General features: G+C 41.1%; 1 protein-coding gene across 1 annotated transcript; it reads left to right on the forward strand.

The window, feature by feature from the left end:
* Nucleotides 1-56: 56 nt before the first annotated feature.
* On the forward strand, nucleotides 57-14,989 carry klhl20 (kelch-like family member 20). The gene is made up of 14 exons (XM_056391706.1): nucleotides 57-182; nucleotides 1,793-1,856; nucleotides 4,277-4,534; nucleotides 4,660-4,768; nucleotides 5,676-5,882; nucleotides 7,644-7,802; nucleotides 7,935-8,029; nucleotides 8,311-8,426; nucleotides 8,547-8,730; nucleotides 8,848-8,991; nucleotides 9,227-9,360; nucleotides 9,485-9,693; nucleotides 9,847-9,953; nucleotides 10,885-14,989. Exons 2-14 carry the CDS (start codon nucleotides 1,834-1,836, stop codon nucleotides 10,967-10,969), a joined length of 1,830 nt encoding a protein of 609 aa, XP_056247681.1. The 5' UTR covers nucleotides 57-182; nucleotides 1,793-1,833; the 3' UTR covers nucleotides 10,970-14,989.
* Nucleotides 14,990-16,625: the final 1,636 nt, after the last annotated feature.

Consider the following 16,625-nt stretch of genomic DNA (forward strand, 5'->3'; position numbering starts at 1 on the left):
TTTATGCAATGACGTAATCCCATGCCTTTTATTTTGAAAACACTCTGTCCGGATATGGCGTTTGGCATTTGGCATGCGCATGTTATCGAGGAAGAAAAGCACCAGTGTTTAACCGACGGCATAAAAGTGTAAACATTAGCAGCCTGGGCTACTTCTGTGTGTCGGTAGGATGGAAATATAAGGTAAACACCATCTTGACCATGTCTACTTTTTGTCAGATAGTTGTCACTGCTAACAATATCAGCACATGACGTTTCGGAAAGCGCTGACGTTAACTTAGTTAATGTTAGCATTACAGTTTATGATATCCAGCCCGTGGTTTCTGACCTGATGCTGTGAGACAGATTGACTCTCAAGCGGCCACAGTTAGCCTGGACATTTTGGCTAACAAATGAATGCCCTAATTTTGTTGCTAACTCTCGTTTTCTTTGGTTGAATGGATTCACTTTAACGTTATGCATTTGCTTTGTGATCGGAATCGCCAGTGGATACCTTGCCACGGGGCTAGCGATAGCACATAGCGTTCCCAGGCGTTTAATATTAGCTAGCTTGTTGATTTTTTTCAAGTCTGTACAAATACATTTAGCCTCGCAACTACGTGTTCCGTCTATGTAGCTAAAGCATTTCTGCTACAACCTAATTGAAACCAATTTTTTGTCCCACTATCGGGAAATGTGATTAGCTAACTGATTAGCAGACTGCGTATCCGGATCTGGCTATCTACTGAAATAGCTAACCACAAGCAGTTTACATATCTAAGCCACTTGTTAGTCACGCGAAGAATGTAGCTGGCTTGAAACGAATAACTCACAAGGAGCGACTATGTATAAACATTATATGATGTGATGTGACTTACACTGAGGATATTTAGACACAAAGCTGATGTTAACATTAGATGAACATGTAAGCCGCAGTTTAACTGATCCCGTGCAACAGTGTCCGCTCTGCGTTCTTGGTCTCCTACTAATTAATCCTGATCTGTGACATGGTTAATAATGTGTAATGTTATCTGAAAACTGTGGACTTGGGAATCAGCAGTCAGAGTTCAGCAGCTAGTTGAGGACAAACTGCTTTCAATGTCAAATGGGAAAATTATTTAAGTATTAGTTTCTGTGGGGATGATGTAGCGGAAAGGGTTTTACATCATATGAGGGGTCATGCTATCCAAACTTAACAGTTGAGTGTAACTAGGAAATGCACAGAGTCAACAGTGTATTAGTATCTTTAAAATGTATGGCAGGCCAATACAACTGCCTTCTTATACATACTACCTTGCTTGTAGTGAATAATGTTTTTGATTGTTTATAGTTTTCTAACAGAGAAGTACAGGTCTGTGGTTATTTGTGAGGCTGTAGTTAGTAATGGTGTTGTGGTGTTACACAATGTCCACCCCCATTTACATACATGATGGGAAACTGATGAGCAGAAATGTTATCACAGCTATTTATAGTCTCAAAATGACCACGGAGTTTATTAAACACCTGTTTGACACTGTCAGTAAAATCTGTACACTATAAACTTTATGAAGGCAGGGTTTATTGCAGTAGATTATACAGCCGTGTCTGAAAAAAACACAGAAACTGGTGACTCGGTGTAAGCAAACAGATCAATCTGACATCTTTGTGAGAAATAGCTACAGATCAAATTCAGTAGGTAGCAGGACAGGATACTATAATATCTTCAAAAGAAGATATCATAGTTTTTTTGTCAGCAGGCTGAATGTTTTTCAAAAGGAATCATAAGGTATCATTAGAAACTTTAAGGACCTGATTTTGTTTTGTCGGCTTTGTAGGTTAACCTCAAGGTGTTGGACCAAACATTGTTCTTCAGTGCATGGAAGCAAAGCCAATGCGCAGGTAGGTTTTCAAGTATGGAGGAATGTGTGCTCCTTCCTTCCTCCTTTATGTCACCACAACCACAAATATCCACTATAGTAATGAAATTTGGTCAGAGGAAGTCAGAGGAAAATATTAAAAGATCTTGTGTGAACCCTGCATGACTCGGCGACACTCGTCACCCAAAAAAGTTTGTGCATGAGTCGGACAACTCCCTGCTATACAGTTTCCCCTTGATCCTCTTGAAGACCAGTCATTGGGGATTCTATAAAGAATTCCCCACACCTCCCAACTCCCAGAGGACTGGGTGGATCTGACCACAGCTCTATTGCTTCACTTTGGCTTTTAATTTAAGCCTGTGGTCAATGTCAGTCCTCTGACAGGTTGATGTTTTGATGGAGAGTTAGGTAAACGAACGATGTTGAGCAGGAAATCCAAACAGTTCTTTTTATAGTGTGGGCTCGGTTAAAAAATAAAACTAGTGCCCTCACATTGATGGGAACCACCAACCCAGGTCCACAACTCAAAAATAAAAACTGCACTGAATGGATTACCAGATGTACTTTTAGGGAAAATGGACAAGTTACTGGGGAAAAGAGATGGATGTTGTGATTTGTTGGAAAATTCTAAGCTCATTTTGGAAGTTAATCAGTTATTTACCTCCTTCTTTCTTCTGTATTTAAAACAGTGTAATTTTCACTTTAATTCAGTATGGGTCTGGCAGGCTCCCTACTGTGAGATGAATATGTAACATTCTGGGTTTACTGCCTTAAAGGACCCGTGTGTAGGGTTAATGTGCATCTATTGGCAGAAATTAATTATAATATTCAGATTTATGTTTTCATTTGTGTATAATGAACACTTCATATCCACATAGGAAGCGGGACTTTTGCACTACGATGTTACCTGTAGGCCACCGTAAGTTCTCCTACGCGCTTGGAAAGAGAGGGGTGAGGGAAGGGTCATCAGTTGGTTGCAATCTGCAACCTCACCACTAGATGCCACTAAATCGTACACATTGGTCCTAAGAGATAGCTGTAGTGCACTCGCCCCACACACAGAGTGACCCTCAGGATGTTGATGTGTGAAACAGGACGACAGCATGTGATAACACACAAACCTCTTTTTAGATGATACAAAAACTAGTAAATGACTCCAAAACTATTTCCCTCAAAATCTGCACACACAATGACTGAGATCCCGGAAAACATATTTGATATAAATAGCAGAATTTGACATCTCAATATTATTAAGGGTTGATGTTTGAAATAATATATCTGACGTTTATAATATAATGTTCTGATAACTTGAATTCCCACTGTGCTAGACCTGCCATAGTTGATATAATGTAACAGCATAATTTACAGTGGTTTTGGGAGAACTGCGTGCAAATTTTCTATCTGGTATAGTTGAGTAAAGGACCGTCTGTTAATAGAGGTATAGCCTTAGGGTTCACATCAAGATGAGGGTAAGCTTCCCTGCTCTCTGCCACTTCAACCCAAAATTAGAACTGCTTTGGACATGCTTTGTGATGCTCTTAGGCCAAACTCTAATGCTGCCTCTCTTATGCTTTCATCTCATACTTCAGGCCCTGAACACTGTTCTCCATATCAGCCCACATGTTTGCCTCTTCTCCTGAACCGATGAAGGAGTGAAACAGCAAAGACTTGCACCTTTTTAAAGCCTGAGCCGTGTTGGTCCAGAGCATTTATTTGCAAGTTTTCATTTTTAAACAACACAATACTAATGTTTTAACTTGGGAAGAGTTTAGAAATCAATATTTCACCCACGGTTTTCATTCTGGGCGTGCTTGACATTGCTATCGATCACAGTCCAGATTTTTTCAGTGGGGTTCAGGTGTGGAAATAGGGCTGGCCATGACAGGGTCTTGATCTGGTGGTCCTCCATCCACAGCTTGATTGACCTGGCTGTGTAACATGGAGCACTGCCCTGCTGGAAAAACCAATCCTCAGGGTTGGGAACATTGTCAGACCAGGAGGAAGCATGTTTTTCTTCCAGGATAATCTTGTACCTGCCTTGATTCATGTGTCCTTTCAAGTCTGCTCGACCTTGTTCTGATATACTGTATATATTTGAATATAGCACGTGTTTTTTTTTTGTTTTTTTTTTTTTTTTTTTGTATTTACAACAAAGTCAGGCTTGACAAAAATACCAGTTTGGATTTGGCTAACAAATTAACCATTTGCATTTTCCTGTTGTAAAATCCAGTTTGAGAGACAGTTTTCTTTTGTTTAGCTGAACTTAAAGACAACAACAAACAAAACATCCCTTTCTCCTTTCATGTCTCTCCTCACATGCTTTTTGTTGCCACTGCGTTCAGAGTAAACATGAATGCTAACAACACCAACTCACCTGACTACACACAAACTTTTGACTATATATTTACTCGCTTTATTGTTGCCCATCTGGTTAATGTTAAGGGCCACCAGCGCACGCCAAGACGCCACTGGAATGGACATCACCAGCCGCTGTACTCTGGGGGACCCCAACAAACTCCCTGAAGGGGTCCCCCAGCCTGCACGCATGCCCTACGTCTCAGACAAACACCCACGACAGACCCTGGAGGTGATCAACCTGTTGAGAAAACACCGGGAGCTCTGTGACGTGGTGCTGGTGGTGGGTGCCAAGAAGATTTACGCTCATCGTGTCATCCTGTCGGCCTGCAGCCCCTACTTCAGGTACCCAGAGACGCATTGTATTCGTTAGTTAAAGATAAATATATCTGTAAATTAACCCACTGGCCAATGAATTAACATCAAAGTGCAAGGTGGACTGACTGTAAGGATATTGTGTGTCTGCACAGGGCCATGTTTACTGGAGAGCTGGCAGAAAGCAGGCAGACTGAGGTCGTTATCCGAGACATCGATGAGAGAGCCATGGAGCTGCTCATTGACTTTGCCTACACCTCACAGGTAACAGCAGTACCACAGAACAGTGCTTTATTGATATTTGGCATCAGAGACTGATGATGTGTGGTTTGTGCCAATGCTATTCGCATTTGAACAAATACTAACAAGAGAGGGAGCTTTTTTTTAAAAATCTGCTTCAAGTCGGTGAAAGAAAGATGAGAAGTTTGAATTTATTTAAGCATATCTTTATTTATGGCTCGGGCAGCAAGCGGGGTTAATGGGGCTTCCAAATATTTTTGTAGTGTAAATGTCTGTTTTTAACCTTTTTAAACGACATGGACAAATTATACATTGTTTTAAAGATCCGAGTCTCCTGATTCTGTCTTTGCTTTTTTTCATGCCAATAAAGGCAAAGCTCAAAAATTTTGATTCCTACCATCTTTGTGCTCATGTAACTTTGGTTCAGACATTTTGGTTGTAAAATGTAAAGAGTTACCTTTCAAAGGAGATACGTATTGTGTATTATTCCTGTTAAATAAAATAAAATCATAATTGCACAAGTCTTCACATGCTTTAATATGATGCACTTAAATCGTCACTGATACAGCCAGTTGTTTTAGTAGAATTTCGATTTTTTTTTCTCTGTAGTCGGGTTAGGTGTAACAAGTGATTTCAGGTTAAGTAAATAAATGGGGTCGATACAGTCTAAATGCTGGGTTTCTTATCAGAAAACATACAGTATCTTGAAAAAGAACTTTTCAGATAACAAGGTACTTTAATTGAAAAGTTCCAATTAGGAGAAGGATACAGCAACATATCCCTCCAGGTCGTCTGTGTGTCAGTGTGAGGAGGCCATCAAGAGGCCTGTGGGGACAGTGAGAAGCTGCTGCAGCGTTGCCCTTTGTTTAAACTGTTGGTGTAACGTAAAGTATATGTGACGAGTGTTGTGTCCTGCCCTCCCCGCTCCCAGGTGACTGTAGAGGAGGGGAACGTTCAGACGCTGCTCCCTGCAGCCTGCCTCCTCCAGCTGGCTGAGATCCAGGAGGCCTGCTGTGAGTTTCTGAAAAGGCAGCTGGATCCATCAAATTGTCTGGGCATCAGGGCCTTCGCTGACACGCACTCCTGCCGCGAGCTGCTCCGCATTGCAGACAAGTTCACCCAGCACAATTTTCAGGAGGTAAGAATGTAGATATATGAGAAGAACTGTACACAGTCCCTTCAATTTCTAAAGAAGCCACATGTAGCACTGTGCTACAGAAATGACGCAGGTAAGTTTAGAAATGCTCCGTAATGAGAACACGATACAGGTATTTATTTTACAGCTAGGAGTCAGAGCTTTACTTTTCATGCTTTTTGTAAAAAACATGTAAGAAACTTAAACTTACAGACAGCATGTGGAATCAAACGTGTCGGTGTTTATATACTATGTTTCGTCATCATTGCACAGTTGACTTTTTCCAGGCCTCAGGATGTGTGCACACAGTAACTAATATGGTTGTTGATGTGTTTCTGTGTGTTTGACACTATAGTTACACTGCGGCTTGTAAACATGGAAAAAGTCCAGACAGTGTATTGACTCATGATTATAAACATCACTTGGAGGCATGTGACTTTTGAAGCTTGTGCTTGAGCAGCACAGAAAAAGGAAGCATCACATTTCGAAGAGGTTCAGAGCCTCACAGTGTGTTGCTTTTCAAAATAAATGTAAGCTGGATTTTTTTAAAAAGAAAAAGTGACGACACACTCCTCTCTGTTTCAGTTCTACTTTGTATTTTTGTACAAACATTTTCCCATGTGCAGCTAGTTATAGTTTTAGCTGGACTGCAACAGTGGGGGCCAGTCCTGTAAATGTATATGTCTGTTGCCATCTGACTGAAGTGACTGTGGTTCTCGTAAACAACTTTGGGAGGAAAAAAAAAAAGCAACTAGCGACAAATCTAGCAACGTTTTGGACAAAGCTTATCTACTTTACTAGTTTCCAGTACTGTCCTGCAAATGGCTTGGAGGTGACTGCTGGTTACCATGTTGTCTTAATGGGCTGCGTTTCAGTCTCTAGTTCATACTGGTTTCATTGTCTGACAACAGCAATAGAAAAACAGGTCGACGAGAACAGCTTTATTGTGAAGCGGTCAGAAGTCTGACTGTTTATTAGATCTAGGCCATAGTCAAAATCCAAAAAATAATGAAAAAAATCTTTGTGAAACCAGCCCCCTGAAATAATAAATTCAGTCAAAGTTCCCCTCAGTCTGGCTGGAACATGGGCAACTTTCAGGGATGTCTCACAAGTCAAACAGCTGTCGGCACCATTTTACAACTATTATCATCGAGACAAACGGCTACATCTGGAGGACGGTTTCAATCGTGACACTCTCTGTCAATCGATTGTTGATTATTAATGTTGGTGACAGGCATATTGTCTAAATTGACTGGTAGAACTTAAAACGTAGAACAAATGCCATAAACAACAACTGTTTCAGTCAGTCCTACAACTGAGCCGTCATTCAAAATACCAGCAAACTATATAAGATGCAACCATTATTGATGTTTTTAATTACACCTGTGTATTTCCTGCCACTACTTGCCAAGATGTCCGCCATTAGAACAGTCTCTTGTGAATCATCAGTCAGGTGTGTGCAGTGCATCCCTGACATGTATGTACATTTTAAACATTTGGGAGTTGTGTGAAAATTTGCATTTAAGTCAAAAGATTCAAATAGAAAGATCATTCACAGTGACACAGGTTCTGCTTTCTTTACTTAACACCACATGGTTTGTAGTAGGTGGTTTTCAGGTGTCAGGGGAATAAATGCTGTGTCATAAGTGCAGCACTGGATGGTTATGAATTTGATTTACTGATTTTATCTGTAGAGAATTTGAATGTACTGTTTCTCTCTTTGTGGCAGAGCTGCTCACTAACTCGTCTACTCTGCTGTTGTAGGTGATGGAAAGTGAGGAGTTCATGCTGCTGCCCGCAAATCAGCTGATCGACATCATTTCCAGCGATGAGCTCAACGTGCGGAGCGAGGAGCAGGTTTTTAATGCTGTGATGGCGTGGGTGAAATACAGCATCCAGGAGCGCAGACCACAGCTACCGCAGGTTTGTTGTTGAAGAACACATCCTAACACGACCGTTACAGCTACCGCAGCAAGTACGGTAATCAGTGTACGAGCCGTGCTTTAACTCTGAACATTATTACTGCTGTAGCTAAAGGACACTTCTGCTCCACAGGTCCTGCAGCACGTCCGTCTGCCGCTGCTCAGTCCTAAATTTCTCGTGGGCACTGTGGGTTCAGATCCTCTCATCAAGAGTGACGAGGAGTGCAGGTTGGTGCCATTTGTGTACATAAAAGTCGTCAAACATTCAAAAAATTTTGGGGGGGAAACTGGTGATTGTGCAGATATAAATCCCTGAATTTTCTGGTTTCCTAAACTTTAATCCTTTAAATTTAAAGGAATGGTCTAGTTGGAAAAATATCTGAGAGGCGGAAAGAAGAGACATCAGCCTTTATTTTACATTCATTTTACATGCTGATATGGTGATAATATGTAACTTAATTTATGATTGACATCATTGATATCGTATACTTGTTTTTCTGCTGCTTCAGAGACCTGGTTGATGAGGCTAAGAATTACCTGCTGCTGCCACAGGAGCGGCCGCTGATGCAGGGCCCCAGAACACGGCCGAGGAAACCCATCCGCTGTGGAGAGGTACTTTTCGCAGGTCGGTACCATCAGTCACTGAAATGAATACCCAAAAATATTCATTATTTTCACTATGTATACACTGCTGCCGGTGCGAGGGAAAAGTGTAAAAAGTGAGTCATGTTTCGTTGTCCTGTAGTTGGCGGCTGGTGCAGCGGAGACGCCATTTCCAGCGTGGAGCGTTATGATCCTCAGACCAACGAGTGGCGGATGGTCGCGTCGATGAGTAAACGGCGGTGTGGAGTCGGCGTCAGTGTTCTGGATGACTTGCTGTATGCGGTGGGAGGTCACGATGGATCCTCATATCTCAACTCTGTGGAGAGGTATGGCCTGATCACTGGAGTTTTTACTTCCGTCTTCACTCCCTCCGTTCTTTATTACTCACATTTCTAAAAAGTAAAATGTTGACTTTTTCTCTGTTGCATTTTCCTGTTGTACAGATATGATCCTAAGACCAACCAGTGGAGCAGTGATGTGGCTCCCACGAGCACTTGTCGCACCAGTGTGGGCGTGGCTGTTCTCGGTGGTTATCTGTACGCTGTAGGAGGACAGGATGGAGTTTCCTGTCTCAACATTGTGGAAAGGTATCAGTCAGCTGATGTCTTGGCTCAGCTTTAATTCTTTCATCAGTTTCAATGTTGAACATGAAACATGCGTTTGGGCTCTACATGTTTAGCTTCACCATTCAACTCACCAGACTTGCACCAACGTCACATACAGATATAATACTCGTAATAATTATGTATTAACTCCTTTATTTATGACTTCAAATGTGAAAATAGTTCTGTGTAATCTGACATCATCCTTCCCATCCTTCAGATACGATCCTAAGGAAAACAAATGGACTCGCGTGGCGTCCATGAGCACCAGGCGACTGGGTGTAGCTGTGGCTGTGCTGGGGGGATTTCTGTATGCTGTGGGAGGGTCTGATGGGACGTCACCATTAAATACAGGTATGGAACTCAATTACGAGAAAATACAATAACGAACACTCAGTTGTAACAATGATGGCGAGAAATGAGAAGGAAGCTGTTGGCATGTTTCAACAAGGAGATGTCACGTTTCTCTTTTCCTTAGTGGAACGCTACAACCCCCAAGAGAACCGCTGGCACACTGTATCTCCGATGGGGACCAGGAGGAAGCACCTGGGCTGTGCGGTCTACCAGGATATGATTTACTCTGTTGGAGGGAGAGACGACACCACAGAGCTGAGCAGTGCAGAGCGATACAACCCCCGGACCAACCAGTGGTCTCCTGTAGTGGCCATGACTTCCAGACGGAGCGGGGTGAGTGTGTGCTGGGAGTTTGTGGTGTTGTGATGTAATCCATAGTTTATGAATGAATTGAATTAAATCTGTTAAATGTGTTGGTTCAGTTGCCATTGATCCTGGGAAATTCTTTAACCTGTGTTTGAGGCTGAAGTGTAATTGTACCTGCAGGTGGGCTTGGCTGTGGTGAACGGTCAGCTCATGGCAGTAGGAGGCTTTGATGGGACGACGTATCTCAAAACTATAGAAGTCTACGACCCCGATGCCAACACATGGAGGTATGTGGCACTAAAGAAATAGTACCAGTAAATCTGGATAGAAAGCAAATATCTAAATATAAACATTATTATAGTCATAATGAATTAATTACACACTTAGAATAATATGTGATTTATTGTAAAAGTTTGCAGTTTATATGATGCCTGTCGGCATTTTTCCCATATTGCATCAGTTGCAATTAGCTGGTCTGTAAAAATCCAACAAAAAACTAAACAAAAAGAAACAGACAAAGTAAGTCTGTAGTTAGACGACATATTGAAAGTGTGGGAAACTGTGATACTTCCTGTATCACAAAGCACATTCTACACAAACATGTTTATGAAGTCTGAAAAACGAACATTAAGAGTTAGGGCGAATGGATTTGGCAGCAGAATCAATTTCTAGAAACAACTCCCACATTCGTCTGAATAACCTGCGTAACCTCAACAGTTTTGTAAGAAGTACTTTGTATTTCTTTCAAAAATAAAAATACATTCACAGATTATCTATAGATTATCCAAAGTAACAGCTACACCCTTTTACAGACATTTAGTTTGTGAATTTTTTGCTTAGACTGTAATGTCAAGATAAATCCTAAAGCATATTGATACTGCATCATTGTTGACCGCTATGAATGGACAAATATTGGATATATTGCTGCAAAAAAACATCACTGCAGCCTGATTAGCATCATTAAAAATCATAAACCCGTATTTGCAATAAAAGTGAAGAGTACATACACACATTTAGAAGTAAACTGTTACATCAAAAATATTCTGAAAGTTACAGGGAAAGCCACGACAAAGCAACTCTTTATCTAGATTAAGTGATATTAATTAATTAATTAATCTTGAGTGCAGCTTTATCTGTCTGTCCATCAACAGTCAGTCTCCACAGTCTCACTCCTCTTCTTCTTCTGTTCTGCCATTTGACTTTCGCCCTCTTTTCCAGGTTGTACGGGGGGATGAACTACCGCCGGCTAGGTGGAGGGGTGGGTGTCATTAAAATGACTCATTGTGAATCCCACATATGGTAACACCAACCCCCCACCCATCCACTCATACACTCACTTCTCATCACGTTGCAATGGTATGCCTCTTTTCACCAACTCTTGTGCCTCCAAAAAGAGGCGCTGTCCAGTCACACGAGGATGAGAAAAAACGTGGAGGGGGGGGGGAGTGAGGCTGACGGAGGAACAAACTTTTGAACTCTAGTTGACCCCCGACCCCACTCTGAGGTGATCAGCTCTGGTTGTCTTCGATTGACCATGGTCACCGTGACGTGCACTGAGAGTCAACCGAGAGCCATGAAGCTTCCAGTTAGAAGAGGACGGTCCTTCTCCTGTGACCTCTGCAGGTTTCATCCTGCGGGCTTCTCGCTCTGGGACATTTGAATGAAATGGAACTAAACTTGATTGAGTTTGCTGTTGGGGAAGATTATTTTACGTTTCTGCGGTTTAAGAATTTCAAAAGCATCGGGTCACTGGACGAGGGCTTTCTCGGTCTTTCCAACTGTGAGAGCCTCCATCACCTTCCCCTGTCTTTAAAAATGCCACACCCCACCCCCCAAATTCTGGCGAGTGACGACTGCCCTGAATGAGTTAAGAAACAGAAGGCAGAGCGGAAAACCTTCTGTTTATTGTGTGAGGTCGATTTTGTTTCCTGGAGACACAACATTGCATACCGACTGCCCTCTCATTCTGTCTCTACTTGGCTTTAGGCTTAGAAGCATACATCTCAACTATGGCTGCTGTGTCTCTGGGCCTCATGTGTAGCATTAATTAGTAGAAAACTGTCAGGTAGTTTCCTTTTTTGCATTTACGCTGTCAGTTGGATACCCAGAGATTTTATCTCTTGTTGCCACAAGGGGGAGTGATTCTCAGCGGGAGGATATGTACGAGGAGGTCACTGCTACTCAGAACTCACTGTCACCGAATGGGACTGCTGCACTTTCCGGGAGGCTGCTGTAGCTGCTTGTTATCTTCAATGTTTAAAGATTTCAGTTCAGATGGTCAAAGCGTAGTTCATGGAATTCACCATGTAGCCTGTTCGTCACCATAACCCTTCAGTGGAAAGAACTCGGACACCAAAGTCATCCAAACGCGGCGCTGGTTTGTTGTCGGGTCTGAATCCTAAATGCCTCTGTTTTCTTAAAACGAATCTGATCGTCTTCATACAAGCACACACACAAGTGTTTGTACCCTTTCTACATGGCAACACTTTGATGCCACCTGTCATTACCTCCACCTGGCTGCATCACACTGTTTTTTGTGTTGTGTGATGTAGGGGGGAAAAAAAGAGCCTACTTTCACTGTGAAGTGGTTGATCGTGTCAAGATTGTCTGTTTCAGAAAGTTAGAAAAACTGTCCCCTGGATTCTGCCATTGGAAAAGGGGATCGGAGACCATGTCGGACGATCTGACAAACGCTTGGTGCGTTTGATCGTATGTCCCAGTCTGACCTCAGAAGTGGAAAAAATGTGAACTTCTAGGAGCTTGAAAGGAAAATGCTGGTGATATTTGTATTTTTGTTGTCAACAAAGTCCATGAAAAAGACCAAAACCAACAAGATGTTTATCTTTCAGTGCTTTACAACTTACTAACTTTAACCCAAGTCCATTCATTCATCTTGAAGACCTTAATTTTACAAAACGAGCGAGTATCACTCAAACAGGAGGAAATTGTGTATTTTTGGGGGACCGCTCTCACCTGCAGATTAATCCACACATGAGTATTTGTTGTAGCAGGACTGTGTGTATGGCTGACTACATTGTGTGTGTGTTCGTGGTAATGGAGGAATATGTAAATCAGTGCAACACTGTGGCCCATTGCTGTGTTTTTAAGAGTTTTTGGACACCAGTGAAGCTCTGACACATCTGAATAACACCCATCAGGTTTTGGCGTCACACACAATATTTGCGTATTAATTGTTGGTTTTTGGACTTTTCATGGAATTTGTCGACAGGAGGAAAAATACACAATAAAATCAGACAGATCTTTGTAGTAATTTAAAAAGAACCCCTAATGCTATCAGTTTAGTTCTGGGGATAAGAAGATTGAATATAATACAAACACGCTGCTTTAAAACACCTGTCACCATACAAAAGGAGACCGTTTGTTTACAGCCTAGGACATAAAATCACTCAGTTGTTGATGTGTTTGCATTGAATATTGATCCACTGTGGACACAGATGAGGATACAGGTGTCAAGAAACGAGTTCAGTCACATCAAAGAAAATTATATCATGTAAATATTTCACAAGTTTTGTTCAGAAATGTTGATAGAAACTGTTGGACTCATGATTTAGTAGTTTTTCAGTATTTAAAATGTGAAGATTTCAGTTTTCTTATCAAACACAGTTCATGTGATCGGATTCATTTTACATGCTTCACACTTGCAACATCAAAATCTCCTGTAACAACAAACCCAAAACGGTAGAGAGAGAAACAAGTGGCCTATCGACCAATGCAGCAAAGCATATTTATATTAAAGAAGTAATCATATTAACATAATTCTTAACTGTATATGCATTGATTAATGAGCTACTTCTGTAGGAGTAATCGATGTGATATTATTTGTTTTAGTTCACACAGCCACAGGGTTTAGAGACACGGGGCCTCCTTGTTCTGCAGCCACAGTTTCCCATGTTGTTGTTTTCTAATGTCCTCATATGCGGCACGTAATGTCGCCACCTGCTGGAGGACAGTTGTAGTGCAGTACTGGTATGGATAATGAAGAGATCCTCTGCAGTTTTCTTAGTGGTCCCTGGTTGCGTAACTGATCTCAGCTCAGTGTGAAACAGACACAGTTTGAGGATACGGTGGTTGGGGTTAATCTCATAATTTATTGCACTGTGATTGGAAATGTATTTTAGATTGTATCTTTTTTTTTTTTTCTTAAATGTATTTTATATGGGTGTTCAAATTTCCAGATATTTGGGGGGGGGGGGTCTAAAATGATGAATCGGACATGTCAGGCCTCACTGATGATGGGGTTTTTTCATAGATGCAACACTACATGTTTTGACTTTGTGTCACACAGTTTATCACAGTTCTGCACTTTAAATTGTGTGTTGAACAAATGCATTGAGTTAGAAAGCAGGACCTAACCTGAATACTGGTGTTAATGTTCAATAACGTGGCAAATCTAGATTTAGCTGGTTTTAATTCAAGTCACAGGATCACTGCTAGGCTCATAATGTATTTGCTGTATGCAAATGTTCATGTTGAATATGTTTATGCTTTTGGATATTTTGCTGTTACATACGTCGATGTTCACATGTAGAATCTGATCATTTCATGCAATTTTTTTTTTTTTTTTGTTAAACTCAAACATTGATGCAACATGTTACATAATGATTGTGATAAATGTCCATCAAATAGAAGAAATATAGTCACCCCTTTGTTGAACAAAAAATGATGCAGTCTTTCCAGCTCCCAAAATCTCCCAAGTATATGTTGCTATTTTTCACTGCCACAGAAATATGAGGAGATCCCACTCAGTTACGAGTGTTATTGCGATACATGTTATTGCTTTGGTCCCAGGCGCCGGGTTATTGTCTGTATTTTTTACACAATGTCAACTGGGCAAAGAAAACACCTTGTTTCCAACTTCCTGACTGCATTTTTCAGAGAATACAATTTCCTGCTTTCATTTCCTTGTGCTATTTTTCCTCAGCATCTTCAACTCTAGTCTTAATTTTCTTACAACTCTGGTTATTTGTTGTGTTGACTGGATCGTTTTAGACCAAAGCAGTAAAACTGTATTTGGCTTTCAAACTGAGTGAGTTTCCCCTTTTAATCATGTGAGCTGCTAACGATGCATCGTGACTGTGATGAACCGAAATCGACCGACTTCAGTCAGTAGCCTATATTTAAATATCTTGTTTTGAGTCGCCTCTGTGCAGTCTTTCCAACACATGACCCAAACATGGTTGTGATCTATGGTGTTTTTTTTTGTTTTTGTGAATCAAAGCAGCCATCTCTCAGCTGCGATCACTGCAGCAGCTCTGGACCATGTTCACTATGACAAGGATTAAACTTTTCCCCTGGAAAACAATCTGTCTGTTTCTTCATGAGAGCTAATACTGTTGTCATGAACAAATAAGAGTTACAGTTTAGTTTCTCAAATGATTTCAGTTTAGTTAAAGAAAATGAAAAGTGTCTGCAGGATACACAAATTGACATTTGCAGGAGACTTTTACATATTCTCCATAGCATTCCTACAAGGCTTGCCTGTTATCATCATCATAGAAATTTGCTTTATATTGAGAGTTAAATTATACAACCACATTATATGAATATGTACATGACAGACAGCAGACACACCGTCAAACATCCACACAGAATATGAAAGAGAGGGTAACTATGCACACAAGTCTCTGCCACTTCTCTCTGCTTCTCTTTCAGCACCATTTTTTTTACTTTCCTCCATCTCTTTATCCTTTTACTGTCTTTAAATTTACCCCGAGCCAGTGGCTGCACACGATTCTTCACTGAACAATCTCCTGCACACTGCATCTGTCCCGGCAGACATACCCTCACTCTTAAAATATACACTCAACCATGAAAACTTTGCTCTGGGCAAACAATTTGAAATGCACTGCTATAGGTTTGTGGCTCAGCTGGAGCTGGCTTCTGCTGCAGTATAAATGCTGTATGTACACTAAGTGTGTTTTACTTGGGTTTTTGCAGACTCTTGTTATTGTCTTGTGTTAGACCAGCTCCTCCTGAATTCAGCAGAGATAATACTGTAGCCTTATGCTAAAATTAACTGTTTGAGACTTCAGTAGAGTTTAAAAGATATTCACAGATTCAAACTTGTTGTGTTCAATAGGTCATAACATGAACATTGTCAAGACACAAACAACGTCTCACTCCTACCATAGTAAAGTAGACAACGAGCTACAAGCTAATTTTCATTAAAACAAACCGTGCTCTGAGCTGGAGAAATAACACTGGTCTCTCTGTGCAGCCGGCTGTGAGTCGAGATCAGGAACAAAGTGCAACTCCGAAAACAGATACTACAAAAAATATTGAATAAATTCTCTCTTATACTCTGTAGTCACACATCAATAGTGTCCTGTTGGTTTTACTACAACACTTAGTTTGGAAAAATGTGTTTTTACATCATTTTGATATCACAGGTAACAGTTGATTTAAGGTGATAATGATTTATATGTTGTAATAATGTGAAAAACATCTTATAACAATAAACAATAAATAAATAATAATCAATGAACAATTCTGTTGTTTGCAGGCGAGATGATGTGCTTTGGTTTTGCCCTTTTTTCTCTTCAAGAACATGATGAAGGTCACTGAATGAGTGAGTGAGTGTTGATTATCATAATGAGATGCTGATTATGGAGTGGGCTCCTCAGGGTTTAGAGACAGCCGGCTGCAAACTGGTCTGGGTTACTGCTGATGATGAGGTGGAAAAAAAAGTTAGTCCCTCTGAGGTCTCCAGTTGTAGAGTGAAAAAATAATGGACCTACTGAAAACCAAAAAAGGCGGTGAACATGGTTAAAAAGCCAATCACAACATCCTCAAGACAAAGGACTCATTGACGGAGACTGAGCACTTGAGATGTACACTCGCAGGTGTGTTATTGAAGGGCTGACAACCACAATATTGCAGCACTTCACCTTGAGGCTCTTCATGAGCCGTCCACCTTGAAATACCGCCTGAGGCAACCG

Source organism: Seriola aureovittata, chromosome 12, assembly GCF_021018895.1.
Source record: "Seriola aureovittata isolate HTS-2021-v1 ecotype China chromosome 12, ASM2101889v1, whole genome shotgun sequence".
NCBI lineage: Eukaryota > Metazoa > Chordata > Actinopteri > Carangiformes > Carangidae > Seriola > Seriola aureovittata.